Source organism: Podarcis vaucheri (genome assembly GCF_965113315.1).
Source record: "Podarcis vaucheri genome assembly, chromosome: 5".
Taxonomy (NCBI): Eukaryota; Metazoa; Chordata; class Lepidosauria; order Squamata; family Lacertidae; genus Podarcis; species Podarcis vaucheri.
The window spans coordinates 25549558-25576914 of record NC_138763.1 but is presented as its reverse complement, the minus strand read 5'-3'; the positions used below and the strand labels follow the sequence as shown (position 1 = coordinate 25576914).

The 27357-nt window shown below is 48.6% G+C and overlaps 1 protein-coding gene across 4 annotated transcripts in view; it reads right to left on the bottom strand.

The window, feature by feature from the left end:
• ERICH6 (glutamate rich 6) overlaps window positions 1-27357 on the bottom strand; it is a 41032-nt gene that overhangs the window by 13325 nt on the left and 350 nt on the right. Inside the window, exons 1-10 of one of the 4 annotated variants that reach the window (XM_082224201.1) lie at window positions 23762-23903; window positions 21391-21445; window positions 18912-19000; window positions 16832-16886; window positions 8763-8884; window positions 7482-7554; window positions 6686-6792; window positions 6262-6294; window positions 1785-1843; window positions 1089-1205 (exon numbers count right to left, since the gene is read on the bottom strand). In XM_082224201.1, coding sequence (XP_082080327.1) covers window positions 1089-1205; window positions 1785-1843; window positions 6262-6294; window positions 6686-6792; window positions 7482-7554; window positions 8763-8884; window positions 16832-16886; window positions 18912-19000; window positions 21391-21445; window positions 23762-23822 — 771 coding nt within the window. In that variant the 5' untranslated portion in view covers window positions 23823-23903. Of the gene's footprint in view, window positions 1-1088; window positions 1206-1784; window positions 1844-6261; window positions 6295-6685; window positions 6793-7481; window positions 7555-8762; window positions 8885-8995; window positions 9184-16831; window positions 16887-18911; window positions 19001-21390; window positions 21446-23761; window positions 23904-27357 lie in introns of those variants that run through there. The other 3 variants (XM_082224202.1, XM_082224204.1, XM_082224203.1) reach the window with 3 other exon arrangements.

Sequence of the window (27357 nt, the reverse complement as noted above, 5' to 3'; positions counted from 1 at the left end):
TTCTTCAAGTCTCTGCACATTTCTAAAAAAAGACCCATACACCTCTCCAACTTGCCTGCAGCTCTGATTTTTTACTGGAACAGGTGGTGTCAAACAGTAACACACCAAGACCACTGAACTATATCACATGTTGTTACTTTCCTGGTCTCCTCTCCCGAATCCAGACTTGTTAATCTTGATTAACATCAAGGATGGCTTGGAGAGTCTTGTTTCCCTTTCCCTTTCTCAAGGGATTACAGGCAACTGTAAATGATCCAATTTCTTTAAGGATCTTAGAGCCATCTGTTTCCTGGAAAGCGTGACAAATGCAATATAGACACAGGATGAGGCTTCCCTGCATATGTTTCTGGAGTACACCTGCCTCTAGACACCAAATAGTTTCAGCTCTTCCACTTCTGAATGCTCCTTACCGTTTTATTTTGTCTTTATGCGGCGTTCTTCTTAGGCTACTTACCTAAGCAAATCAGTTCTACCCGGACACTGAGGTCCAGCACCGAGGGCCTTCTGGCGGTTCCCTGACTGCGAGAAGCCAAGTTACAGGGAACCAGGCAGAGGGCCTTCTCGGTAGTGGCGCCCTCCCTGTGGAACGCCCTCCCATCAGATGTCAAAGAGAACAACAACTACCAGACTTTTAGAAGACATCTGAAGGTAGCCCTGTTTAGGGAAGCTTTTAATGTTTTAATGATGTATTACAGTATTTTAATATTTTTTTGGAAGCCGCCCAGAGTAGCTGGGGAAGCCCAGCCAGATGGGCGGGGTATAAATAATAAATTATTATTATTATTTAAAAATATGTGGTATAGCCCCTTCTGAGATGCAGGTGCTCGTGGCAGGGGTTTGGGGTCAGGTGTTGAAATATGCATACAGAAAGTTAGTACATCAGAGAGAAGTGTGTGTGTGTTTAGAGGAAATGGGACATTCAGCCACACAAACACATGCATTCTTAAGTGGTGACACTTCAAAAGCACTACACTGTAGGTTTGCACAAAAGTGTGCAATGCACCACACATTTCCCTGTGTGTTATTTTACACACACATCTCCCTGGTTATCCTACATGCACCAACCACAGAATGGATAGAGACACCACCTCAAAATGAATGTCTTCTCTTGATGATTCTGGCCTATAGGCTAGTATAGTTGGTGGACCAACGCTGGACAGGGTGCGTAGAGATTCCTGAAACAGCTTTAAGAAGTCTTCTTGAAACTTAAAAGAAAAAGAAAACAATACAATGTACAATAAAGGTAAAGGTAAAGGTACCCCTGCCCGAACGGGCCAGTCTTGACAGACTGTGGGGTTTGTGCGCCCATCTCACATTTATTGGCCGGGGGCCAGCGCTGTCCGGGGACACTTCCGGGTCACGTGGCCAGCGTGACATCGCTGCTCTGGCGAGCCAGAGCCGCACACGGAACACCGTTTACCTTCCCGCTGGTAAGCGGTACCTATTTATCTACTTGCACCCGGGGGTGCTTTCGAACTGCTAGGTGGGCAGGCGCTGGGACCGAACAGCGGGAGCGCACCCCGCCGCGGGGATTCGAACCGCCGACCTTTCGATCGGCAAGCCCTAGGCGTTGAGGCTTTAGCCCACAGCGCCACCCGCGTCCCTACAATGTACAATACAAGAGATTAATTCAATTTCAAATCTAGAACCCCGTTGCCCAGAATGTTCCCAAAGATGAATGGCATCAGCCTTGATTTGGCTGAAAGGGAAAGGGATGGAGGTGGGGACATTGAGTTGGGAGGATGCTTTGACCAAAATCTGCAGAGACCACAAGTAACGAATACCTCCGTGTCGCACAAAATGTCTAAGCAGCTGAGGTCCTCGTACCAGACGGCGTAGATATCTAAACATGCACAAGGAGAATGGGTTAGGAAATTGGTTCGTTCTTGCTTTTAAGGTCTGAATCAAAGGACACACCCACATCGCTTATTTAGGACTGGGGATGCGGAAGTAGCAATAGGCCAGCGACAGCCAATTGTAGCACTCAATTGCGATACCCTGAACATGTTTCAGACTACAGCTCCCATCATACCCAGCCAGTGTGGCCAATGGTGAGGGATGATGGGAGTCGCAGTTCAAAGGACACCATGTTGGCTACTCCTGGCATGTGCAAATCCTTCCCAGTACACAAAGAGCAGGGTGCCGCAGATTGTGCCCATCCATATGCCCAGTGGACATGGGCTGATGGCAGGGCCAGCTGTGCAGCTCGAGATGTTCTGGAGTGGGGGGAATACGCCTTTCCCAGAGACACTGCACATGTTCCATTGTGTTTGTGCATGACGTCACTAGACCATCAATACCCAAACCATCTCTCTTGGAAGTGCCCTTAGAAGACTGGTCCTCCAGTTCCACATGTCGGTGAATGAAGAGTGACTAGTGGGGTGCCACAGGGTTCTGTCTTGGGCCCGGTCTTATTCAACATCTTTATCAACAACTTGGATGATGGACTCAAGGGCATCCTGATCAAATTTGCAGATGACACCAAACTGGGAGGGGTGGCTAACACCCCAGAGGACAGGATCACACTTCAAAACGACCTTGACAGATTAGAGAACTGGGCCAAAACAAACAAGATGAATTTTAACAGGGAGAAATGTAAAGTATTGCACTTGGGCAAAAAAAATGAGAGGCACAAATACAAGATGGGTGACACCTGGCTTGAGAGCAGTACATGTGAAAAGGATCTAGGAGTCTTGGTTGACCACAAACTTGACATGAGTCAACAGTGTGATGCGGCAGCTAAAAAAGCCAATGCAATTCTGGGCTGCATCAATAGGAGTATAGCATCTAGATCAAGGGAAGTAATAGTGCCACTGTATTCTGCTCTGGTCAGACCTCACCTGCAGTACTGTGTCCAGTTCTGGGCACCACAATTGAAGAAGGACACTGACAAACTGGAACGTGTCCAGAGGAGGGCAACCAAAATGGTCAAAGGCCTGGAAACGATGCCTTATGAGGAACGGCTAAGGGAGCTGGGCATGTTTAGCCTGGAGAAGAGGAGGTTAAGGGGTGATATGATAGCCATGTTCAAATATATAAAAGGATGTCACATAGAGGAGGGAGAAATGTTGTTTTCTGCTGCTCCAGAGAAGCGGACACGGAGCAATGGATCCAAACTACAAGAAAGAAGATTCCACCTAAGCATTAGGAAGAACTTCCTGACAGCAAGAGCTGTTCGACAGTGGAATTTGCTGCCAAGGAGTGTGGTGGAGTCTCCTACTTTGGAGGTCTTTAAGCAGAGGCTTGACAACCATATGTCAGGAGTGCTCTGATGGTGTTTCCTGCTTAGCAGGGGGTTGGACTCGATGGCCCTTGTGGTCTCTTCCAACTCTATGATTCTATGATTCTATGAATGTACACTGGCAAGCAAAGCTAGTTCAGTCATTAGGCAAGGTGAGGATGCTGCTTCAGGCCCACGGGTGTCCCGCTTGCACCACTGCCTCTGCCAGCAGCACCAATTTTGGGCAAGAGCGTCTCCATTTTGGGTGAATTCTTGCCCGACATCATGCCAGATCTTGCAGAGCAAGGCATCACTTAAAATTGGCATGATTTTAGAAATACCAACAGTCGAAGAATGGCAGGTGAAGATGTTGGACTTTTTGGAACTGGCTGACCTGACTGGAAGAATCCGCGATTAGAAAGAAGAGGAACATCAAGGAGAATGGACGAAATTTGAGGACTATTCGAATATCACATAAGTAGAATCACTTGTAAATACCAAATTGGCCTAGGATTAAGATATGTTGAATTCTATAACATTATGGACTGAAAATATTGTGAAAAGGAAGATAGAAATTTGAATAAGTAAATTTTATTGAAAAGTAGATATTGGAAAACTGTTACAATGAGATTTATTGAAATTCAGTTAGGAGAGATTTGAGGAAGTCACTTAGCAATGTAAATTAAATTGGGCCTTTAACAGTTAGGTGTTTATATGTTTGTTTGTTTGTTTGTTTGTTTCTATTTCTAATATTGTAATGTAGTTTCTTTTTGTGTGTTTGTTTTAAATTTGGAAAATCAATTTTAAAAAATTGGGGGGGAAATAAATAAAATTGACATGATTTTGCCCCAAAGTGGTGCCAATGGTTGTGTCACTTCTCCCCCAGCGGTGGACGCGGCAAGGTTCATGATGGGACCAGGAGCAGGTAAGTGGTGGTGGTGGGAATGGCAACAGAGTCAGGCCAAAATGGCACGTCCTGTTTTGCCTCAAGCTGGCAAAGAACTGTCTTAAGACTGGTTATCAACAGATATTCCCATGAGCTCAGTGGCTCTTACTTTCAAGGAGACATACTGTGCTATCAAGCCTGCTGTAGGCCTCTTTGCATGGCCGTTCAGGTGCCCTTTGAGCTCCCCCCCAAAAGCCTTGCCTTAGTTACTTCCATGGATTTGCATGCGTTATCTACCGTATTTTTCGCCCCATAAGACGCACCGGCCCATAAGACGCACCTAGTTTTTTTGGGGGGGAATAAAGGGAAAAAAATTTATTTCCCCCCCAGGTGCGCTGCGCTAATCCCGAAGCTTGGGGCGTGTGGAGCTCAGCACGCCCCAAGCTTCTGGGTGCCAGCAAGGTCTCTGCTAGCCTTGGGACAGCTGCGTGGCTCTCCCAGGGCTAGCGAACCGCTGCGCTAATCCCGAAGCTTGGGGTGTGCGGAGCTCAGCGCGCCCCAAGCTTCTGGGTGCCGGCAAGCAGTCCACTAGCCCTGGGAGAGCCGCGCGGCTCTCCCAGGGCTAGCGGAGCACTGCGCTAATCCCGAAGCTTGGGGCGTGCGGAGCTCAGCGCGCCCCAAGCTTCTGGGTGCCGGCAAGCAGTCCGCTAGCCCTGGGAGAGCCGCGCGGCTCTCCCAGGGCTAGCGGAGCACTGCGCTAATCCCGAAGCTTGGGGCGTGCGGAGCTCAGCGCGCCCCAAGCTTCTGGGTGCCGGCAAGCAGTTCGCTAGCCCTGGGAGAGCCGCGCGGCTCTCCCAGGGCTAGCGGACCGCTGCACTAATCCCGAAGCTTGGGGCGTGCGGAGCTCAGCGCGCCCCAAGCTTCTGGGTGCAGGCAAGCTCTCCGCTAGCCCTGGGAGAGCTGGGTCTCCCACAGCTAGCGGATAGCTTCCTGAAGCCTGGAGAGCGAGAGGGGTCGGTGCGTACCGACCCCTCTCGCTCTCCAGGCTTCAGCGAAAGCCTGCATTCGCCCCATAAGACGCACACACATTTCCCCTTCATTTTTGGAGGGGAAAAAGTGCATCTTATAGGGCGAAAAATACGGTAGATCAGCATGCTGCCATACCGTTATTGCTTTTGTCTGCTTACTGTGGGCTGCCCAAAGACAAGCCTGATTTTGTTTTTATGCAGAATGCCCCCTGTGCCTTAGCAGTGCAGTGGGGGAGCTCACAGCCTCACAGCGTTAAAAATATAGTGGTCAGAATAGAATAAAAGCCACAACGTGGTGAGGGAGGCTCAAAGGAACGGCCAGCGCCTGCCCATGTGGTTCCATTGCTGAAGGAAGAGTGGAATAGTAAACTGTGAAAAATTGGGCAGAGTGGGGAATGTGCTCCTTGAGGAGCCGCATCTGGATTCTACCCAGCAAATCAGCAGCAATGGAGCATTGCTAGAGGTTAAAAGAAGAAGAGCTTGATAGTTTAAACCATTGGTTGCCATTTAAAATGGGAAACTTGGGAACAGATGCCTCAGAGCCCAGGCCAGAGTAGCTGCTGCAAGTATTTGGGTGCGGATATTCACAAGGGAAAACCAGAAATCCACAAAAAAAAAGCTATCGAAGAATATCTTGGAACAACGAGATGCTGAAGAAACAGGACAGGAAGTGCTGACATAAATCCAGCCTGAGGCTGGAGACAGACAGTGAGAGTAGCATCATTTCCTGTGATGCAATTTTTTCTTTCTTTCCTTTTTTGACCCGCCACCACTCTTTGGATCAGTTTTGCAAGCTTTTGAAGCAATAAAAAGTCTGCAAAACCTGTTTGCCATAGGCAACAGTAGGATTGCACACAAGTCTGCCTCCACCTTCAGTGTGTCACAATACACATTTCATTGATCATCACCTTGCAATGTAAAGTAGGTTGTTAACATTCCCATTTTACAGACCATGATTTAAGACTGAGGAATGGCAAGGTGCCCACATTCTCTCGAATTTACGGCTGAGCTGGGGTTATACTGCCTAGATTTCACACCCAATCCCGTCCGTGGAGTCGCACAAGACTAAAACAACAAAACAAGGCAAGACAATGAAGGAGAAATTGATGTGCTGAGGACCAATTTACCATTCTCAGGACGAAGCTTTTCTTCCTTTGGATCTGCAAAGAAAACCAAAAAAAGCATAACATCTGGCCTAACTATAGAACAGCCTTTGCCAAACGCAACCCAACCTATAACACATTGCAGCAGAATAATCACATGTTTTGCAAGCAAAAGGCTCTGGTTTCAATCCCTAACACCTCTGATTTAAAGGAGGTGAGGGGAAGACCCCTTTCTGAGACTCTGGAGAGGCACTGCCGGTCAGAGCGGACAACCTAGGTTTACACGGGCAAATAATCAGATCAGGCTTGGGGCGGTTTCTTATGTAGCTAAATGGTTAATTCTATGCATGGAGATTACAGTGGATATTTTTTCGCTGCTATTCTGTGTGTGTCTGGGTACGTGTGTGAGAGATAGATAGATAGACAGCACAAGAAGCCTGTTACTTACGCCTTTTCTTGTAGCGGTCATAAAGCCAACTCTTATCTGTCTGCATTAAGACTGATCTTCCCAAAAGTTTTCCGGATTGATCAGCAGCAACTGCTTCCAACGCCTCCCTTTTCAGTAGACACAACATAAGATGTGTAAGCAAGCTGAATAATCAATTTATGTCTCAAAGCAAACTCCAAGCTCCTTTGTTGTCTTTGAGGCTCAAGAGTTATCTTTGTCACTCGCAGCTTCTAAGCAGCGGAAAAGCAAAATGGCAGAAGGAATTGACCAGCGGCCAATGTAGGGAACTGTGATTTAGACCCATTATAAGAATCCCACTCATGATGCCACCTGTGCAAACATATTATTACCCTAATCTTTGAACTGACTACAAAATCCATCCATTTGTTGTTATGCTAGCCCTGGAAAAGAGAGCAAATGCATATAAGCAACCTTAAGGAAACAGTCACGAAAAAATGGGAAATAGCTCTACCCCCAAAGCAAAACCACAACAAAAGGAATTTCAGCCTTGAGCATAATATTGTGAAGACAATTTGGCTTAAAATACAGAAGACTGCCCTTCCCTTCAGTCCTTGTTTCATGACACCTCTGCAATTCACACCCTCTTATACCTAAATTTTAAACCAAACTTTAATTTAATGCTGAAGTATAAAAGGAGGAAGCGTGATTTTTTCTTGTCATCTTCACGATCATCTGGAAGAAAAGCACACTGCTCGGGGTTTGGGCTGTTGTTACTCAACAGCAACATGATCAAATTCAACAGAAACATGAAAAGGAACACACTTCAATTGCTCACCTCCTTAAGTGGTACCCAACAGAGCTCTCTCTTCTGATTCCTCCCAGTATTGCAGGGTGGCCCTTGGATCCTGCTGAGCACAAGCCGAACTAGGTATGCGTACAGTTAACCAAAACTCCATTGCATACGAGCTACAGACCATCAAGATTAATAATCTGTCCTTCATGAATGGGACATCTCAGTCTTGGGGCCACTCTGATGACCCCAAAACACCTACACCCCCAGATATCTCCCTCAGAGCCAGATCTCTGGTTCCTTTGCTGGACAGGGAGTGGGGCAGATGCTTGAGGGTGACATTGATTTGGCAATGAATGCAGAGACAAGCAGAAGTCGCTTGTCAGGTGAGGCAGAGCCACCAAGGTGGGTCACTGTTGCTTACTGGAAGACGCAAGGTGGTGCAAACACATTGGCAGGAGTACATGAATTCATGAGGGGACCTTAGGCAACCCACTGTCTCTCAGCCTCAGTTCCTCAAATTGCAATAACGGGAGATAAGAATCATCTTACCTTGCAGGGCTGTTGCAATGATTATGACTAGATGATGCATATGAAGTGCTTGAAAGTGCTATGCAAATGTTACTACTGTTATAATATATATTTTTAATTTCCCTCTTCTTGTTCAAGCACTTAAACTGTAAGTGTGCTTGGCTCCACATTTCCTCTCTCTCGCTTAAGCTGTCCCCTCATAAAAAAGTCCGCCCCCCCCCCCGGAAAACATTGCTGCAGCCTTGCAGTAAGAAGTTCCCAGGTTCAATCCAGGTTCAGAAGGTGTGCTGCCTAAAATACTGGAGAGCCAATCAGTGCAGACAATTCTGAACTAGGTGGACCAATAGCCTGTCTTGGTATAAGGCAGCTTCCTATGTTCCACTTTAACGTGCAGAGGAAGGTTGGAGCACTGATTTGGAAAGGGCCATAGCTGAGTGTGAGAGAAGGTCCTAGGTTACTACTATTATTTTTTAAATTTATATACCACCCTTCATCCAAAGATCGCAGGGCGGTTCACAACATAAAAACACAAAACACGTAGCATAATAGCAGGAAACCAGACAAAAATGCCCACCTCAACAGACACATTTAAAAGGCCATAGATTGCTTAATTAGCCAAAGGCCTTGTTGAAGAGGAACATTTTTGCCTGGGGCCTTAAAAGATATGTAATGAAGGCACCTGGGGAGAGCATTCCACAAATTTCAGCATCTCCAGGTGGAGCTGGGAAACACGCCCCCCCCCCCGGGAGTTACAGTCCTTCTCTCTTGGCGCATGCGGAAGATAAAACACAGTACCTTTGCTTGAGGATAAGGAGCCAGTGGTTTCTGGGGAGGAGAGCTCTGCTGATCTCTCAAAGGGGGCAATATCTAATCCTGGCTTTTGACTGCTGTCAGCCGTTCCCTCTGGGCTCTCTGACCTTGGCAGATGAAAAAAGGATGTATTAGTGCTTGAGGGAAAGGGCAAGCAATTGAATTAGAGGAAGCCCCACACTTTTTATGTCAGCATCTGCGCAAACACAGACAATTACATCGTTGAGCCCCATAACAACACAGGCAAGCCCCGGAGCTTTCTATCCACGGCACAAATAGTACGTCGGTAATTACTACTGCCAGTTCCTGAGGAATTCTGATTCTGACCACAGCACAGCCTGCCAGAAATAAACATGTTTTCCATCCAGTTGCGATGCATGCCGCTGCTTCTAAGAGCAAACTCGAGCGGTGACAACAAGTGTCAACAGGACTGGAGCGAAACTTGGGCCATGGAGCTGGGGTCGGGGGGAAGGAGGAAAGATCAGCATACATGGGGCAGCCCCAAAGGCAGTGGAAGTGCAAAATATCTACATCTTTCAAACAAACACCTAAGGAGCACTAAAAAAAATAATAATTTAAAATTAAAAAATGCTACATTTTTTAAAAAACCAGAAGCATTTTTACTTGGTATTATAGGTCAGGACATTAATAGACAAGATGTTAAATTGGTTTTATAAGCAACAACTGAGGCAAGAGTATTGTTAGCCCAGAAATGGAAACAAGAAGAAATTCCGACGAAAGAAGAATGGCAGACAAAATTAATAGACTATGCAGAATTGGACAAAATGACAGGAAGGATTTGAAATCTGGGGGACCAGAGATTTACAGAAGATTGGAAGAAGTATATGAATTATTTGAAGAGCAACTGTAATCAACAAATTACGCTAGTAGGACTATAAGAAGTTTTGTAAGGAGAAATATACGAAGTGTTACAAGGTAGAAAAAGATAGAGATATTGGTTATGAGTTTAAAATGTAATAGGAAAGATAAGAAATGCATACTGAGAGATTAGATTGGAAAATTTTCAGACAGGATTGATGGAAGTCAAAAATTTGAATAAAATGTAAACGTATGTGTCAGGGGTTCAGAAGCAGAGACGCAGAGAAGGGTGGAAACAGAGAGCGAGGGGGAGGAAGCCGAAGGGAGAATGAGTGATGATGACGACCCGAGATCTCCAAGCCTAAGCAGTGAGTCAGAGGACTCCCAAAAGGGAGCCCCAGTGAGCAGAGCAAGGGGGGGATCCGGGGGGACACCCCAGGAGGAAGGGAACAGAGGAGATTCAGAGAGCAGCAGCTGGAAGTCGGGACCCACGCTCATAACTGAGGGCGGCAGCAGCTGGAAGTCGGGACCCACGCTCAAGACTGAGAGCAGCAGGGAGGAAGGTAGCCAGGCATCGGGTTCCGGAGGCTGTCAGCAGGAGGGAGGGCACGAGTCAGGGGTGGTCACGCCCTCCTCAGAGAGCGAGGCAACGGTTAAGAGGAAAGTAGAGAGTTGGGCGCGCGCGCCAAGTTCAAATGCAGCGGAAGCTGGAGCAGTAAGCAGCCCGGAGAGTGAGCCAGGTCCTAAAGCTCGCCGCAAGGAGGCAGAAGGATCAGGGGGGTCAGCGTCAGAGGAGAGTAGAAGGGAGGAGGCCCAGGGGGGCAGAAGGACCCAGAGACGTAGGGAGAGGCGAAGGAGGTGGAGCAAGGCTAGGGTATTAAGCTGGTGTGCAAGAGGCGGGGACTCAGACGGGTCTTCGCCGACCTAGAGCAGAAGGTGTAGAGCTGCACGCTGCAGTTCGGAAATGAAACCTGTAAATCAATAAAGACTCTTTTAAAGTGGACGCTGTGTGGCGTGGTCCTATGTGAGCTGGGACCTGGTAGCAGCTCTGACAGTAAGACCCGTCTCTTCAAAGCTTCAGAAACCTGAAACCTCGCAGCGGGAGCAGAAGCCGCTAGGGGAGGAAGAGGGGTGTCTGTAAGCGAGCTCACAAAGGTTAGCAAGATGACGGAAGAACAGAGGATCTCCGCGCTGCAAGAGGCAGTGACCCAGTTGTCCTCAGAGGTATTGGCTTCCAAGAAACGGAAGGAGGAGACTACAGCCGCCTACAGAGACCTACACGCCAGGTTTGAAATGCTTGTTAAGCAAGGGCAACCGGGACCCAGACCGGAGGGCGTGGGATTGGCACGGAGAGCAGGAGGGCTTGTGGCTCACTTCGATGGGACTTTGCAACAGTACCCTAATTTTAGAGCAGACGTAATGTGCGCACTGCAACTGCTGGCAAAAGACTTCAGGGATGAGGAAGAGAAGGTGGGGTTCATATTGTCCCATTTGCATGGGGATGCCAAAGCCTGGCTGCGCAATTTGTGGAGGGATAAAGATCCGGCGCTTCAGAATGCAGATGCCTTTATCAAAGCGATGGATGCGTGTTTTTTGTCTACTATTGATGTGGATCTTGCCAGACGGGAGATTCATGGACTAAAACAAGGGAGGGCGAGCGTCCGGCAGTATCACGCCCGATTTTTTGCGCTGGTCAGTGCTTTAGAATGGGATCGGGATTCGCCCCCTGTCAGAGACCTCTTCTGGGAGGGTCTAAGTTCAGCGGTTAAGGATGAAATTGCAAGGGGGGAGAGGCCCCGAAGCACGCAGGAGGTGGTCCAAAGGGCGCTGACTGTGGGGGTGAGGCTGGAAGAACGTCCATGGTGCAGAGATGAAGGACGTGGAGGGCGCGAAGCAGCGAGAAGTTTCTCTTTCGTTCCGAGGGAAGCAGCGCGTGCGCAATCCACACCTCCGCCAGGAGGGGGAGGGGAACCGATGGAGGTTGGAGGTGCAAGGGCTCAGTCAGCAGCCAGAGCCCTAGCACCGGCAGCAGTGAAAGCGAAGCCTCCTAGAGGGAACAGGAAGTGTTACATCTGCGAGGATCCAGGCCATTTGGCGAAGGAGTGTCCCCGGAGGCTCCACAAGCACACTGCAGCCTCAGCAATGGTGACTGCAGCAACGCAGCAAGGAGAACCACAGCAGGGAAACGACGATGTCTGGCTGGAGACGGAGGCACTGGGGCCCAGCCAGACGCATCTGTGAAGCAGTCCCCAGCAATCTTGCAACCCACGGATCCCCTCCCACCCAAACCAGTAGTGCAGCTCACAGCATCTCTCCAGCTACCCGACGGCGTCACTATCGAAGTGCCGCTTTCTGTGGATTCTGGAAGCAACGCAGACTTTATAGCGCAGAGCTTTGTGGAGCAGCACGCTATACAGCTATTGCCTGCCACTCTGCCCCTGCAAGTCGTCACAGTGGATGGCAGAGAGTTGCTAGGGGGGCAGGTGGTGAAGCAGACGCCACCGATGGTGATGCGCCTTGGCAACCACAGGGAAGTCATCAGTTTTAATGTCACCCAACTGTCGGACACGCCCATTGTGTTGGGCATGAGTTGGCTGGACAGGCACAGTCCGACACTGGCTTGGTACCAGAGACAACTGATCTTCGGCTCCTCTTATTGCGCAGAACACTGCATCCTGCCCCGACGGGAGGGAGAGGAGGAGGAATCACAACTGCAGTTGGGAACGTTGCAAGCGGTCCCCCACAAATACGCGAGCTTTTTGGAGGTCTTCTGCGAGAAGGAGGCGGACAAGCTACCCCCTCACCGGCCATATGACTGCAAGATTGACCTCCTACCGGGGGCGACGCTGCCGAAGGGGCGGCTATACTCCATGTCTGAAGATGAAATGCAGGAACTCAAACAGTTCATCGAGCATAATCTGGAGCGTGGCTTCATCAGAGAGTCCAAGGCAGTGGGGGGCAGTCCCGTTTTCTTCGTGAAAAAGAAAGACACGCCCCAAAAAAGACTAGTTGTGGACTACCGCCTTTTGAACCAGATGACCAAACCGTCTGATTACCCCATGCCCAGGATTGACGACCTCCTCGCGACGGTGCGCAAGGGACGCGTGTTCACCAAGTTGGACCTGCGAGGGGCGTACAATCTCATCCGCATGCGGGAGGGCGATGAGTGGAAGACGGCCATGTTCACACCGCTGGGCACCTACGAATACAGAGTTATGCCCTTTGGATTACAAAATGGCTCTCACTGTTTTCAAGCTTTTATGCATCACGTGTTGGAGGGACTCCTCTACAAGACATGCGTCTGCTTCCTGGATGACATCCTGATTTTCTCTGACTCGCAGCAAGCTCACGACCGAGACGTGAGGGAGGTGCTCAGCAGGTTGCAACAACATAGACTGTACGCCAAGCTGGAGAAGTGCCAGTTCGACACGACGGAGGTGGATTTCCTGGGATACAAGTTGTCGGACAAGGGGATAGCCATGGACAGCACCAAGGTTCGTGCGGTATTGGATTGGAAAAGCCCGCGCAACCGGAAGGAGGTCCAGCGGTTTGTCGGCTTCGCCAACTTCTATCGCAAGTTTATCAAGGGGTTCGCGATGCAGACGGCAGCAATTACGGACACGCTCAGCTCCAAAAAAAAGAAATTCATCTGGACGGAGCAGGCGGAACAGTCCTTTCAAGCGCTCAAGCATCTCTTCGCATCGGAGAAGCAACTGCTGCATATCGACCCCAGTAAACCGTTGAGGGTAGAGACAGACGCGTCAGACAGAGCCGTGGGAGCTGTCCTGCTGCAGCGAGACCCGCAGGGGGTGTGGCGGCCGGGAGCGTTCTACTCCAGAAAGCTCAGCAAGTCGGAGCAGAACTACACCATCTGGGACAGGGAGTTGCTGGCCATTCATGCAGCTTTCAAGGCGTGGAGGCACTTCCTAATCGGCGCCAAGCACACGGTGCAGGTCTGCACGGACCACAAGAATCTGGAGCACTGGCGCACGGCTCAGTTCCTGAACCAGAGGCAGATACGTTGGGCGGAGTTCTTTGCTGACTTCAATTTCCGAATAGAGTACGTCCCAGGCGACACCAACATCATGGCGGATGCACTGTCCCGAAAACCGCAATACCTAGAAGAGGTGACGCCAGCGGCGGCCATGCACATCTTCGCACCGACGGCGTGGGCGTGTGCCTCAGCTACAGTAGACCTGGATGCGGTGCGACGTGCATTGCGGGACGACTCATTCGCGCAAGACAAGATGGCGGAACTGCTCAGAGGCACGGCTACCACGGACGAGTTCCAGGTGCGGGACGGCTTGCTCCTACGCAAAGGGGCTGTCTATGTACCAGGAGACGACCTTCGCGCCAAGGTACTGCAACAGTTGCACGACGCACCCACGGCCGGTCACTTTGGCACAGAGAAAACGATGGAATTAGTCGCGAGAGACTTCTGGTGGCCCAGGCTGAGAGGAGAGGTCGCGGACTACGTCGCGAGGTGCGACACCTGCCAGAGGGCCAAGCCGGTACACAGACCACCGGCGGGACTGTTAGAACCGCTGCAAACACCGTTTGAACCGTGGGAGAGGGTGGCCCTGGACTTTGTGACGGATTTACCCAACTCGAGAGGCAAGACAGCTGTGCTAGTGGTGGTGGACTTGTTCACCAAGATGGCACATTTCATTCCGTGTGCGAAGGTGGCCACGGCGGAACAAACCGCCAAACTGTTCATAGATCACGTGTTCAAAGTGCATGGCCTGCCACGGTCTATCCTGTCCGACCGCGGACGCCAGTTCATCTCGTCTTTCTGGCAGAAGCTGATGGGTTTTCTAAATGTCAAGGTCAATCTGGCATCAGCAAGACACCCGCAGACCAACGGGCAAGCAGAGAGGGTCAATGCCATCATGCAGCAGTACCTGAGATGCTATGCCAATCAACAGCCTGCGACGTGGGTGGATTACCTGCCGCTAGCCGAGTTCGCTTACAACAACACGAAGCACGTGTCCACAGGAGTGACGCCGTTCTTTGCCAACAATGGGAGGAATCCCAGAACCTTCCCGGGACTGGAGAGAGTGGGGGAAGGAGAACCACAGACGGCGGACGCGTTCGCGTCAGAGCTGCAGGCGGTCCACGATCAACTCAGACGGCAGCTGGAGCTAGCTAAGCACGCCTACAAGGTGCAAGCTGACAAGCACAGGCGGGTTGGCGAAGTGATCCAAGTGGGAGACTGGGTCTGGTTGGCAGCCCACGCAGTGCCGACCAGGTCGCTTGCCAAGAAGAAGTTGGGGCACAAGCAGATCGGTCCGTACCAAGTCGAAGCGCAGATCAACCCGGTAGCCTTCCGACTGGCGCTGCCGGAGGGTTCCAGAATGCATCCGGTGTTCCACAGGTCGGTGCTCACTCCCTACAAGGCACCTCACAGGTTCCAGGAGCCAGGGACGGCGCCAAGTCCGCTCCGGGAACGGACGGAGACGCGGGAGGTGAAGCACCAGGACCACATCAACGAGGTCACGGAGATTTTGGACTCAAGATGGGGGGAAGAGGGAGTCGAATACCTCTTAGCCAGAGAGGGCACCCGGGCCAGCGCCAATAGCTGGGTACCAGACTACGCTTTGGAGGAACCCCTGCTCAAGGACGAGTTTCATGCCCTCTTCCCACACAAACCCATGCCAGCGAGCTTCTTCGACGACTGGTTGTTCACACCCACACTTTCTTCCAGCACGTTCCATGGATTCGACTCAGAAGGGGAACCCGCACGGAGCACCCGTTCCCCAGAAGGTTCACCGGCAGGTTCGGCATCAGGCAACTCGTATTGGTGGGACGATCGACCAGAGGAGCGATGGCGCAGGAAGTGGCTGGAGATGCCAGGTCGAGCGACCGACGCAGAGACTGACATGGACGTGTTCGGGGAGGACCTCGGGTTCGAGCACGGCGGTACAGAGATGGAAGAGCAACAAGTCAACGTCGACGACCGCGAGGGGGAAGACTCGGAGGTCTTCAGTTGGCGGCCACCCACGGGGAGCGACCTGTATCCAGCATTCCCTCCCATGATGATGGAGCGCCCAGCACCCACACCTGACAGCGGGGAGGGGGGAAGGGGGGGCTTCGAGGGGGGGATGGATGTCAGGGGTTCAGAAGCAGAGACGCAGAGAAGGGTGGAAACAGAGAGCGAGGGGGAGGAAGCCGAAGGGAGAATGAGTGATGATGACGACCCGAGATCTCCAAGCCTAAGCAGTGAGTCAGAGGACTCCCAAAAGGGAGCCCCAGTGAGCAGAGCAAGGGGGGGATCCGGGGGGACACCCCAGGAGGAAGGGAACAGAGGAGATTCAGAGAGCAGCAGCTGGAAGTCGGGACCCACGCTCATAACTGAGGGCGGCAGCAGCTGGAAGTCGGGACCCACGCTCAAGACTGAGAGCAGCAGGGAGGAAGGTAGCCAGGCATCGGGTTCCGGAGGCTGTCAGCAGGAGGGAGGGCACGAGTCAGGGGTGGTCACGCCCTCCTCAGAGAGCGAGGCAACGGTTAAGAGGAAAGTAGAGAGTTGGGCGCGCGCGCCAAGTTCAAATGCAGCGGAAGCTGGAGCAGTAAGCAGCCCGGAGAGTGAGCCAGGTCCTAAAGCTCGCCGCAAGGAGGCAGAAGGATCAGGGGGGTCAGCGTCAGAGGAGAGTAGAAGGGAGGAGGCCCAGGGGGGCAGAAGGACCCAGAGACGTAGGGAGAGGCGAAGGAGGTGGAGCAAGGCTAGGGTATTAAGCTGGTGTGCAAGAGGCGGGGACTCAGACGGGTCTTCGCCGACCTAGAGCAGAAGGTGTAGAGCTGCACGCTGCAGTTCGGAAATGAAACCTGTAAATCAATAAAGACTCTTTTAAAGTGGACGCTGTGTGGCGTGGTCCTATGTGAGCTGGGACCTGGTAGCAGCTCTGACAGTATGTTTAATTACTGTTGAAAATGCTATGTTAAAAAAACTAATAAAAATTATATTTAAAAAAATAAAAATTAAAAATGCTACATTTTTATTTCTAAAAGGTGAAGCAGGCTTTCCCATGAGACCCAGAAATCTAGCTGTGGTATCTTCTACAGTCTGGAAATGACACATCGCGGACCAGTTTGAACAAGATGCAATAAGTTAGAGGGAAAGCTCATAAATAATGTCGGAAGAGTGAGCAGAAATTTCATTCCACCACCCGCTTGTAATAAGGTACATCCCATTAATAACCATTTTGACTAATGCAAGGACTTGCTGTTTTTGTTGTTACCTAGCTGGAGAAGTGGATGATCCACTTTTATCTCTTCCTGGATGATCTTCAGGACCTGTTCATATAAACAGCATTATGATGGCACTTACATACTTAGAGAAACACAAAACATCTATCCTGAGCTTTTCTGGGAAACCAAGTGGTATTTTTAATATAGGCATCTTTTAAATGAATCCACACTAAAAATACATCAGTTTGCCTTATGCTGAAAATAGTACCATAATATCAAGGGATTTACTGGGGAGGGGGGCACATCTCTTCTGTAATGAGAATTTAAGTCAACTGTTTTCTAGTGTGTGAAAAATTACACACTGATCTAAAAATTTCTCCCAGCCACTATTCCTATGCACTAAATAGGGTGTAAGGTAGAATTTATAGAGGGCTGGGCTTTTGCTGCAATACCAAATGAACGAGACTTTTTCTAGCGTTCCCTGTGTGTGTATTGTTCTATGACAGAAAGGGGAGGTGTAAGCTCTGTAGGCCTTTCTACAGTCAAGGCAATGATGTGTGCAGAACAGTCCCTACTGGGCAACCAGCTGAGGCGAGAACTCCCTTCTTCCAAGCATCTGGGCTCATATCCACCTCCAAGGCTAAAACCAGTTTTGCCTGATCTGAGAGGCTGCTTCTGGTATGCAAAGAGCTGATCTGGATTTGAAGAGGCTGATCCGGAATTGCTGCCAGCCTGGAACTGTCTGAGCGCTTCTGCATCAGTCTCATACCTGCTCAACCAGCATAGCAGGGATGCTGTGGCCCTTCAGGTGATGCTGGACTATAGGTGTTGTTGGACTACAAATTCCATCGTCCTGATCACCAGCCATGCTGGTTGGGGTTGATGAGAACCAGTGGCAGAGCTTCATGCTCCTGCACCGTGGGGTGGAGAGCAAGTGGGAGCAGGGCTGGCGCGCATCCCAGGGGCATGGCGTGCATCCTGGGGGCGTGGCATGCTGCCTGTGGTGCCGTGGCGCCCAGCGCGGGCAGGAGGGCAGCCACGATGGCACCCCACCGGGATTGTGCTACCCCCACACTCCTCTTCCTCCGCCAGTGATGGGAACCTTGGCAGACTTTGGGGTATCAAATTTCAGTGGCGCCTGACGCTAAAATTTGGCACCCCCACTCTGCGTCTCATGCTCCAGTCTAAAGCATTGGTGTGGTACTTCCTGCAGCATGACGCCCACAGTTACCTGCACTGGTAGTGACACCCTAAAACCCAATGGCATCAGTGGCCATTGTACGCTAGGCATATCACTTATTCCCTCAACTGTTACTTGTTAAGTAGACGTCTAACTGCTATCAGCTGAATGTAGTTAGAAGCCACCATGTGATTTGGAACTGCATAATCAGGGATGATGTTGATGATGATTAAGCCACTGGTCACACTAATGTCCCGAAGAGACTCATGATACAACTACAAACATGAAAACAAATTAAAAACAAGTCCCATAACAGCCACACGAAGCTTGGGCAGCACATTAGTAACAAAACAACATCATCTTGGTCCATCAAAAGCTGAGCAGGGAGAAAGATAAGCCTTTATCTGGCATTGGAAACATGTCAAAAACGGCGTTAGGCGGACCTCACTGAGGAGAGCATTCCACTGATGGAAAGCCATAACTGAAAAGGCCCTTGCCCTTGCCGCCACCCTCTGAGCCTTCCTCAGAGGAGGGACCTGGAGAAGGAGATTTAAGGGTCCTGGTGGGTTCACATTGGGAAGAGTCCCAGTCTTGGATTCCCAATCTTCAGGTGGTGTCTAGTCCCTTTCAGGTGAATGAGGTTAGACCTTCTCGCTCAACATGCAAGGGAATGACAGGCATGCGAGAACAACAAAGGCGGGTCTTGAGTGTGCACCCCTTGCCCTCTTTTAACCCCTGCATGCTTTGGAAAACACCTGGAGACAGCTCTAGTTGGATGAGCAATAGCACTAGGAAAGCAAGCGAACAGTAACTGGCTGGTGTGTATGTTTTGGCATTTGATAGCAACCCTGCAGCAAGTTTGTGAGCCTCAATGTACTGACTTCCTTCCCTCTGCCTACTCCAGATGTTATGCTTTCTTAAACCACTCCACAGCAGCAACAATACAATACCTGTGCCTATCTCTCTCCTCTCTACGGTCTCCTCTGGCTCCATCTCACTGTTGTAAAACTCTGAAACTGTCACAACAATTTCAGATGCCCTATGTAAAAAATAAATGACACATTTAGCTCATGAAGAAAAGATTGCCTCTGCAACACTAAGGACCAATGCACACAGTAAAGTAATTTTATTTGAAATTGAGAGCCATTTAATATACCGTACTTCTTATACCAAAAGAAAAGGAACAACCTTCACAGGCTCTTCAGTGGCCCTCTGGGCTTCAAGTTGGACTCCAACTCTCCCCAGCCCTAGCCAGCATGACCAATGGCCAAGGATAATGGGAGCTGTAGTCCAGACTTCTGAGTAATAATGGACTTAAAAGTTAAATGGCAGCAAACCCTTCAGGCAATCAAGGTTGACCTCTTCGTGTGCTACAGTAGAACCTTGGTTCTCGAACGGCTTAGTTGACGAACAAATCGGCTCCCAAACACCAAAAACCCAGAAGTGTTCCAGTTTTCGAACCTTTTTCAGAAGCCGAACGTCCGATGCAGCTGTTGGCTATTGTTTCTGGGGCGCCTGAGCCAATTGGAAGCCGTGCCTTGGTTTTCGAAAGTTTTGGAAGTCGAATGGACTTCCGGAACAGATTACGTTTGAGAACCAAGGTACCACCGTATTTATTTTTGCATTTATAAATGTTTCAAAAAGCATACAGCACAACTATGGATGCAATAAAGGTAAAGGACCTCTGACAGTTAAATACTTTGCATCAAATACAATAAAGCCATTGTTTAAATTAACAATACATAATTATCCTCCATTCAGGATCTGATATTGTTTGCTCACCCTTTGATATCATCAAAAGCATTTCTGGAAGGGAAAATACCTACAGCAATGTATTATTAAGGCTGAATGCCCTGTGAATTCATACAACAAATCAACTTTGCATGGTGCCTGATGCTTCCTGTCCGCAGGTTTCCCTTCCAGGGCGTTACTTGAAATGCACCACTATTATTTATTTATAAAACCCTGTCAAGAAATACAGGGAAGCATGTGATGGAAAGCCTCACCCTCTGTCTGTGACAACAGACAAGTTGTCTGTGACAACAGACAAGGCAGCACTTAACAAGGGTTGCCTTCCTTATGGAGGAAAGATTGCTGAAGACTTACAACCTTTTTGAAATAATGGGCTTCTCTGCAGCAGAAAGCAGGCTGAAGCAATCTGCAGCTAGGCCTAGAAGGACCAGCACACATGTTAAGCCATGGGTAGGCAAACTAAGGCCCGGGTTCCGGATCCGACACAATCGCCTTCTAAATCCGGCCCACGGATGGTCCAGGAATCAGCGTGTTTTTACATGAGTAGAATGTGTGCTTTTATTTATAATGCTTCTGTGGATTATTTGTGGGGCATAGGAATTTGTTCATTCCCCCCCCCCACTATAGTCCGGCCCCCCACAAGGTCTGAGGGACAGTGGACCAGCCCTCTGCTGAAAAAGTTTGCTGACCCCTGTCTAACCAACATCAGGTCCTCTGACTTACTCAAATCAACTCTATTGTTAACACACCCACACAAACACCCACCCACACACCCTTCTATCAGCTCCACCCCGAATTGTGTGTGCCTGTGTGTCACCTTTTCAAATACATGGCCATCACATTCTAAGCATTCCAGCAAGGCTCTCTGTACATCTCCCACAAAGGACACGCCCTTAGCTATTACCAAACAATTTGGCTGACAAAAGGCAATACCACTATGCAATTTGTAATTTAGCAAAGTGCCACTTTCCATGTTCCAGAACTCAGGAGAGAAGAGAAAATGGCTCAAAAATAAGCGAGACTCTTGCACCGCTGCCTGAAATGTTTAGCTCCACAATACATAACTGCCTTGTTGGAGATCTTTACGTTCATATAGCTAGACAACTCTGGGAAGATGCCATAAGCAGGATACGCCATAAGCTTTCAGTCTACTTCATCAGATGAATGAAGTATTATGTCCCCTTCCACATGTGGGTATGGGAGGGATAAGTTTGCTAAGTCTTTCAGGTTCCACAAGGCTCTTCAGTATTTTCGCTCCAAAAGACTATCACTCTGGAATTTTTGACAACGGAGGCATGCTATAGGTCTGGGATCGGCCCCCTTTTCTTCAGCTGAGGACTGTGTTGCTTTGGAGGACAATCTGTCAGAGGCTGCCTATTGACAGTGGGTGGAGCCACACCATCTTTCTCCCCACCCTCACACTATGGGGTGTTGGGAGAGGGACAGTTCACTCTCACAAGAGGTAGTCTAAACTGATTGCTTGCAGAGGGGCACTAAAATTAGGCTTAGGGGGCCACAGTCACTCAATTCTAGCATAGATAACTATTCTTTTTTGTTTCACTCTAGAATTTTGTGATGACCAGCGTGTTGCCACGCTTCGTTTTTAGCCGCTTCAGCAAATTTTCTATTGACAGACCCTTTCCCCATGCGTTTGTATCAATCTTTTAACTTACTTACCTCCCTGATTGAACAGCTTCTGGGGGCAACTGTTCTCTTCCAATGTCGTTGCTGTCTGTTTAACATAAACATATATAGGTAAATTGTTGGTATGCAATATAATCCTAATGATAGTTTCCAGTACGTGGATGTTTAAGGTCAACAGTTTTGCAGAAAATGGACCCCATTCCAGGTCATGGTTTACCACTCCAATTGAATTCAGTAGTAATTAATTACAAATAGCAAAGGATCAGTTATCATTTTCGATTGGAGTTAGAGTGCAATCAAATACACATCTACTCAGCAATAAGCACCACTTACTCCCAAGCAAGGGTGTTTAGGTTTAAGGACTGCAGCTTTAATCATGACAGTCTGATTGAATCTGGAAGTATTTCCTTTTATTGAACATTTCCATAGTAAATGAAAATGACATTAGTGGGAACAATATTTTAATAATGCATAGAAGCTATAAATATTAGATCTATCTCATTTCTGCAGGCCTCCACAACAGTTGCTGTATGTTCGTTGGGAAGGTAGAGGCACTATCTTAACAACTCTACCAATTTTTCAATAAGATTTAGTAGTAGTGGTTGTTTCTTTTAAAAAATTATAACAACCTGCCGGTACATATGGGAACGGCTGTAGCATAGTGATACAGCTTTTGCTTTGCCCGCAGAAGGTCCTAGATTCAATCTCTGGTATCTCCAGGTGCAACTGGGAAAAACACCTGTCTGAAATCCTGCAGGATTGCTGTCAATCAACATAATGACTGGCAGCAAGTCAGGCAACTCTGAGCAATGGTCAGACTCAGTACAGTGGTACCTCTGGTTGCGAACGGGATCCGTTCCAGAGCCCTGTTCGCATCCTGAAGGAAATGCAACCCGCGTCTGCGTGTGCGCGGGTCGCAATTCGCCACTTCCGTACATGCGCGTGACATCATTTTGAGCGAAATCTGGAAGTAACGCGTTCTGTTACTTCCGGGTCACCACGGAGCATAACTTGAAAATGCTCAACCTGAAGCATATTTAACCTGAGGTATGACTGTATAAGGCAGTTTCCAGTGTCCCTATTTTAAAATGACTTAAAGTAAACAACATTTCGATATTTTTTAAAAAACTACAAGGATAATATGCTACTAACTCTTCTTCCCCTCCTATTATATAATTATTATTTATTTGATTTACAAACACGCCATAAAAACAGCTAAAAGCAGTTTTAAAAACAGTACAAGAAACAACTGTATTGTTTTAAAAGCTACGAGGCAGAGAACTTTTCTTCCTGCTGGAAAAGCTCGTCCGTTTTCCATGTAACAGACTAGCTTAGGATGCCAAAAACTGTAGCATCTTGAGGAAGGATTCTGACATGGTGAGGAACTAACTCAGTGAGTTTCCTTTCACATTCCCTCCTTCCGTATGTACTTTTACACTTGATGCCACCCGGTTCCCTAAGCCATATTATGGGTTGCATTCAAAACGTTTACTCAGAGCACACCCACTCAAATGAATGGGCCAAAGTCAACTATGGCCATTAATTTCAATGGTGCTGCTCTGAGAAAAAGTTCACTGACTACAACCCTGTGCCTCTGTGGATACTGGATACTGCACAAGGAAAGTAACACAAGGGACTTAAAGGACACTGATGCAAACTGCCTTGAGTCTATTTGCTGGGAGAGGTCTATAAATAGAACCAATGTACAAACTTGTGATGTTTATCTGTTTGTGTCTGTGCTTCACTCATGAAATTTGTCTCAGCTCCATCTTTGCAGAAGCTCCTTTGATCATAGCCGCCAACTCCTAGGGGCCAAGGGGTATTTGCCCCCCCCCCAATATTTGGGGCCACCCCACCCCCCCGCAATGGATGCGCATTGCCATTCCAGTTGTGCCTGTGCACCGCATCATGTGATACAGGACGGGGCTCACCTGCCCGCCCCCAATACAGTGCTAAAGTTGGCACTCCTGCCATTGACCCAGATGAAAGAAGGGGCACTGTGCCAACCTTTCCCCCCTGTTAGGACTGAGGCACAAGAAGGCAGCACGAGGTTGGGGCGCTGCCTTGCTGGGAGACACAACCGTCGCTTTAAAACGTGGCAGGAATAGTGGCAAGTAGTTCCGCTGCCTACCGGCCCAAGAGAGGGTGCCCAGATTTGCATCTTTTGAAAAGAGGTCCGTTTGAGAGCTGCTACTTCAGCGTGGTCCACGTCCTGCGCCCCGGACTCCACGGACGTCTCCTCTGCTCCACACCACCTCCCCTCTTTAGCCCAAGACTCTGCGGGGTGGGAGAGTCTTTTTATCATCCACCCCGCTCCCTCGCCCCATCCTTTTTATTTTTTTTATTTTTTTGCCCCCTCCCATGGCATCTACGCTCCAGAGCACTGCCTCTCTCGAGCAAGCACCTGGATCTTCTCGGGCTTCCTGGCCATCCTTCTCCGACTTCCCAGAAGCCCCGTCCATCATGCAAAGTGCAACCCAATCGCTTCCTTTGCAACCGCAACGGCGCAGGGGCCGCGGCCCCTTTAAGGCTCCAGGGAGAAGCGGCGTTCTTCGCCCTCTATGACGCGCAGTGTTTTGCGTTCCAGTTGCCAGGGGGACTCCGGCGGGACACCAGAGGGGGCGGGATCAGCGTCTCATTCTCACGTCTGTGCAGAATATTCCCCCTCTCTTTGCAGCCTCATTTAAATTGTGTTTGTGTTTAGCTCGCCGTTCTCCATACCCCCATCTATTTCATTTCCATGTCTTGGGACAAACACTTTTTAGACACAAAAAACCCACTATTTGGCTTTTATTATTACACTGGCACCTTGGGTTACATACGCTTCAGGTTACATACGCTTCAGGTTGCAGACTCCGCTAACCCAGAAATAGTTTGCTTCAGGATGAGAACAGAAATCGTGCTCCGGCGGCATGGCGGCAGCAGGAGGCCCCATTAGCTAAAGTGGTGCTTCAGGTTAAGAACAGTTTCAGGTTAAGAACGGACCTCTGGAATGAATTAAGTACTTAACCCGAGGTACCACTGTATTACATTTGGATCTCACTTTTCCTCCAAGGAGCGTGCATGGTTCTCCCCTTCCCCATTTGATCATCACAACAACCCTAAGAGGTAGATTAAGACTAAACCACTGAGCCTCTTGGGCTTGCTGATCGGAAGGTCGGTGGTTCAAATCTGTGCAACGGGGTGAGCGCTTGTTGCTCTGTCCCAGCTTCTGCCTACCTAACAGTTCGAAAGCACGCCAGTGCAACTAGATAAATAGGTACCGCTGCAGCAGGAAGGTAAACGGCGTTTCCGTGCGCTCTGGCACTCCTCACGGTCCTCCGTGCATTAGTAGCGGTTTAGTCATGCTGGCCACATGACCTGGAAAACTGTCTGTGGACAAACGCTGGCTCCCTCGGCCTGAAAGCGAGATGAGTGCCGTAACGCCACAGTCGCCTTGGATTGGACTTAACCGTCCAGGGGTCCTTTACCTTATCTGGATTAGCCCTGTGAACGTCCAGGCAGAGTGAGGATCTGACCTCAGGTCTTCCAGCTCCTAGGCCAACACCTCAGCCCCCCTACCTCCCACACACACTGAGGGCAGGGGTTATAGTATTGTGATCAACTCCCGCCCAGAAACCAATGTCCCCACTGTGGAAGGATGTGTGGATCCAGAATTGGCCTCCACAGTCACCGTGCTTATGGAAGACAATCTTACTCGGCTACAAGTGATCGCCAAAGAAGAAGAAGAAGATTGTGGTAAACACATCAAGGAACGGTAGTGGGTGTTTTTCCATCTACTTCAATTCTGTTGGTTCCTCTTTTTTTTTTTTTTTACATAAGGATAGAGTAATCACTGCCGGCAGACTACATCTTTCATTGCACCATAGCAGCCTCAGGGGATGCAAGGACATATATATATCTCCATTTTTTTCCTTGTCTCTTCCCACACATCAAGTTAGAGCAGAAAGAATTCCGCCAAGGATCTATCTTTAGCAGTTCTCAAACTTTTCTTTCCCCACAGATCACTTGAAAATATCTGGAGCTCTCAGTAGATTACTTAACTTTTTGTTCTGCAAATCAAAGCATGCCCATCACTCGCTTCTTAAAAGCCATTTTCCCCCCTTCAGTGCCACTGCCAGCATCCTTGTCAAATACAGTGACATAGGGAAATCACCCCCCTCACAAGCCTAGGCTTTTGAAAAGCCCCCCCCCCCCAAAGCTGGCACGATTTTAGGGAAAAAAATACTTTCTTGTCCTGATTAAGCTTCAGTTTGTTCACCCTCATCCAGTCCGTTACTGATGACAAACACCAGTTTAGAACAGAGATATTTTCCTTGGATTTGTGTGGAAAGGAGAAATAGAGCTGGGTGTTATTTGCATGACACTGGCATACTCCAAAACTCTCGACAACCACTCCCACCTGTTTCATGTAAATGGGCCTTGGGGGACAGAACAGAACCCTAAGGTACCCGGCAGGCCAATGGCCAAGTCATTGCTCCCCTCCAGGAAGGAACAGAGCCACTGTCAAACAGGATCTCTTAAGTCCCATCCCAGCAAGGTGATTCAGAAGGATACCATGGCCGATTGTGTTGAAAGCCACTGAGAGGTCCTGCAGAACCAACAGGGGCGCACTCTCCCCCTGTCCAACTCCCAGATAAAGCCACAACTATATACCGGTAATTCATCAAAGCGGGGGAGGGGGAGGGAGACCATGTTACAGAACCTGCCAGACGCTTTAACAAGTCGTTTTCAAAATGTGCATGCATGTTAGCTACCAAAGCTGCAGAAACTTCACCATCTGAATGGAAAAATCAGTTTCTGTTCTATTCAGTGGACCAACATTTTCCTGCTAATTAGAGGCTGTTCGACTTGGAAACATTTCTAAAGTTTCCAAGCCGTTCTTTACTAAGCTGCAAAGTTTTTTGTTTTTGCTATACAAAGAAGAGTGTACTCATTGTAACAAGATTAAGCATGCGAATAAAGGTAGGAAGATTGAAGGCGAAACATATATTATTATTATTATTATTATTATTATTATTATTATTATTATTACAGAATGAATGGTGTCAATCTACTTCTCCTAGGTCCAAAGAACCACCGGATTAAGCACACACCTGAGGAGTCGCAATGGAATAAAATAGGTGGTTGCAATTAAAAATAAATAAATTCTGGTTAGCAACTTCCATTGAGAAGGCTTGGTTGAATGGATAAGATGCACATGCTCGGGTTTCTTTGGAGATGACGTGGAAAAGGCTATCGTGACCTAGAAAACAAGAAGCCTATTGCAAAGGTTTTTATATTCTCCTAGAAAATGCTGACCATGAACAGAGCAGTGATACCAACTTGAATAAAATATGGGGGGTGCAGGTAAGCCCCACCCCTCATAACTGATCACAAGACACGGTGCATGCACACCATTTGAATGGTAATGAATGACCATCATTTGCGGGGGGGGGGGAGAGGGGCTGGAACTTGTTTTTCCTCCTGACTTGGCCATTTCGGCTGGGGCTGATGGGAATTGGAGTCCAACATCATCTGTAGCCCCAGCCTTCGTTTGGCGAACAATTTGCTGCAACATCTCTCCCAACATTTTATTATGTGTCAGCATAAAAATTATCAATATTTCTTATTCTTATATTCACAAAGTTGGCAAAACTTAATAGACTGCCTGGGGTAGGAGGCTAAGTTGGGGGACTCTTCGCAATTGCGTTTATGCACTTCTTAAAAAATATGAATATTTTATAAAGTATAGTGATTCTCAAGGAAGAGAGCTTTTCCTGCCTTTTAAAAGAAACATTTTGCATTCTCAATATTTATGTAATCATATCAATACATTCACTTGATTCTTTCTTTGTTGCCTCTGAACGGTGCTAGGATTGAGATATTGCATGCAAATCTTTAGCCTGATACAGCATTAGTCATTTCCAGAATTCAGCGTTAAAAAGTCAGCAATAACATATGTTCAGATTCAATTTGTATGTAAAGAATTTTTTTGGCAATGTGTTTGTTAATGATGGG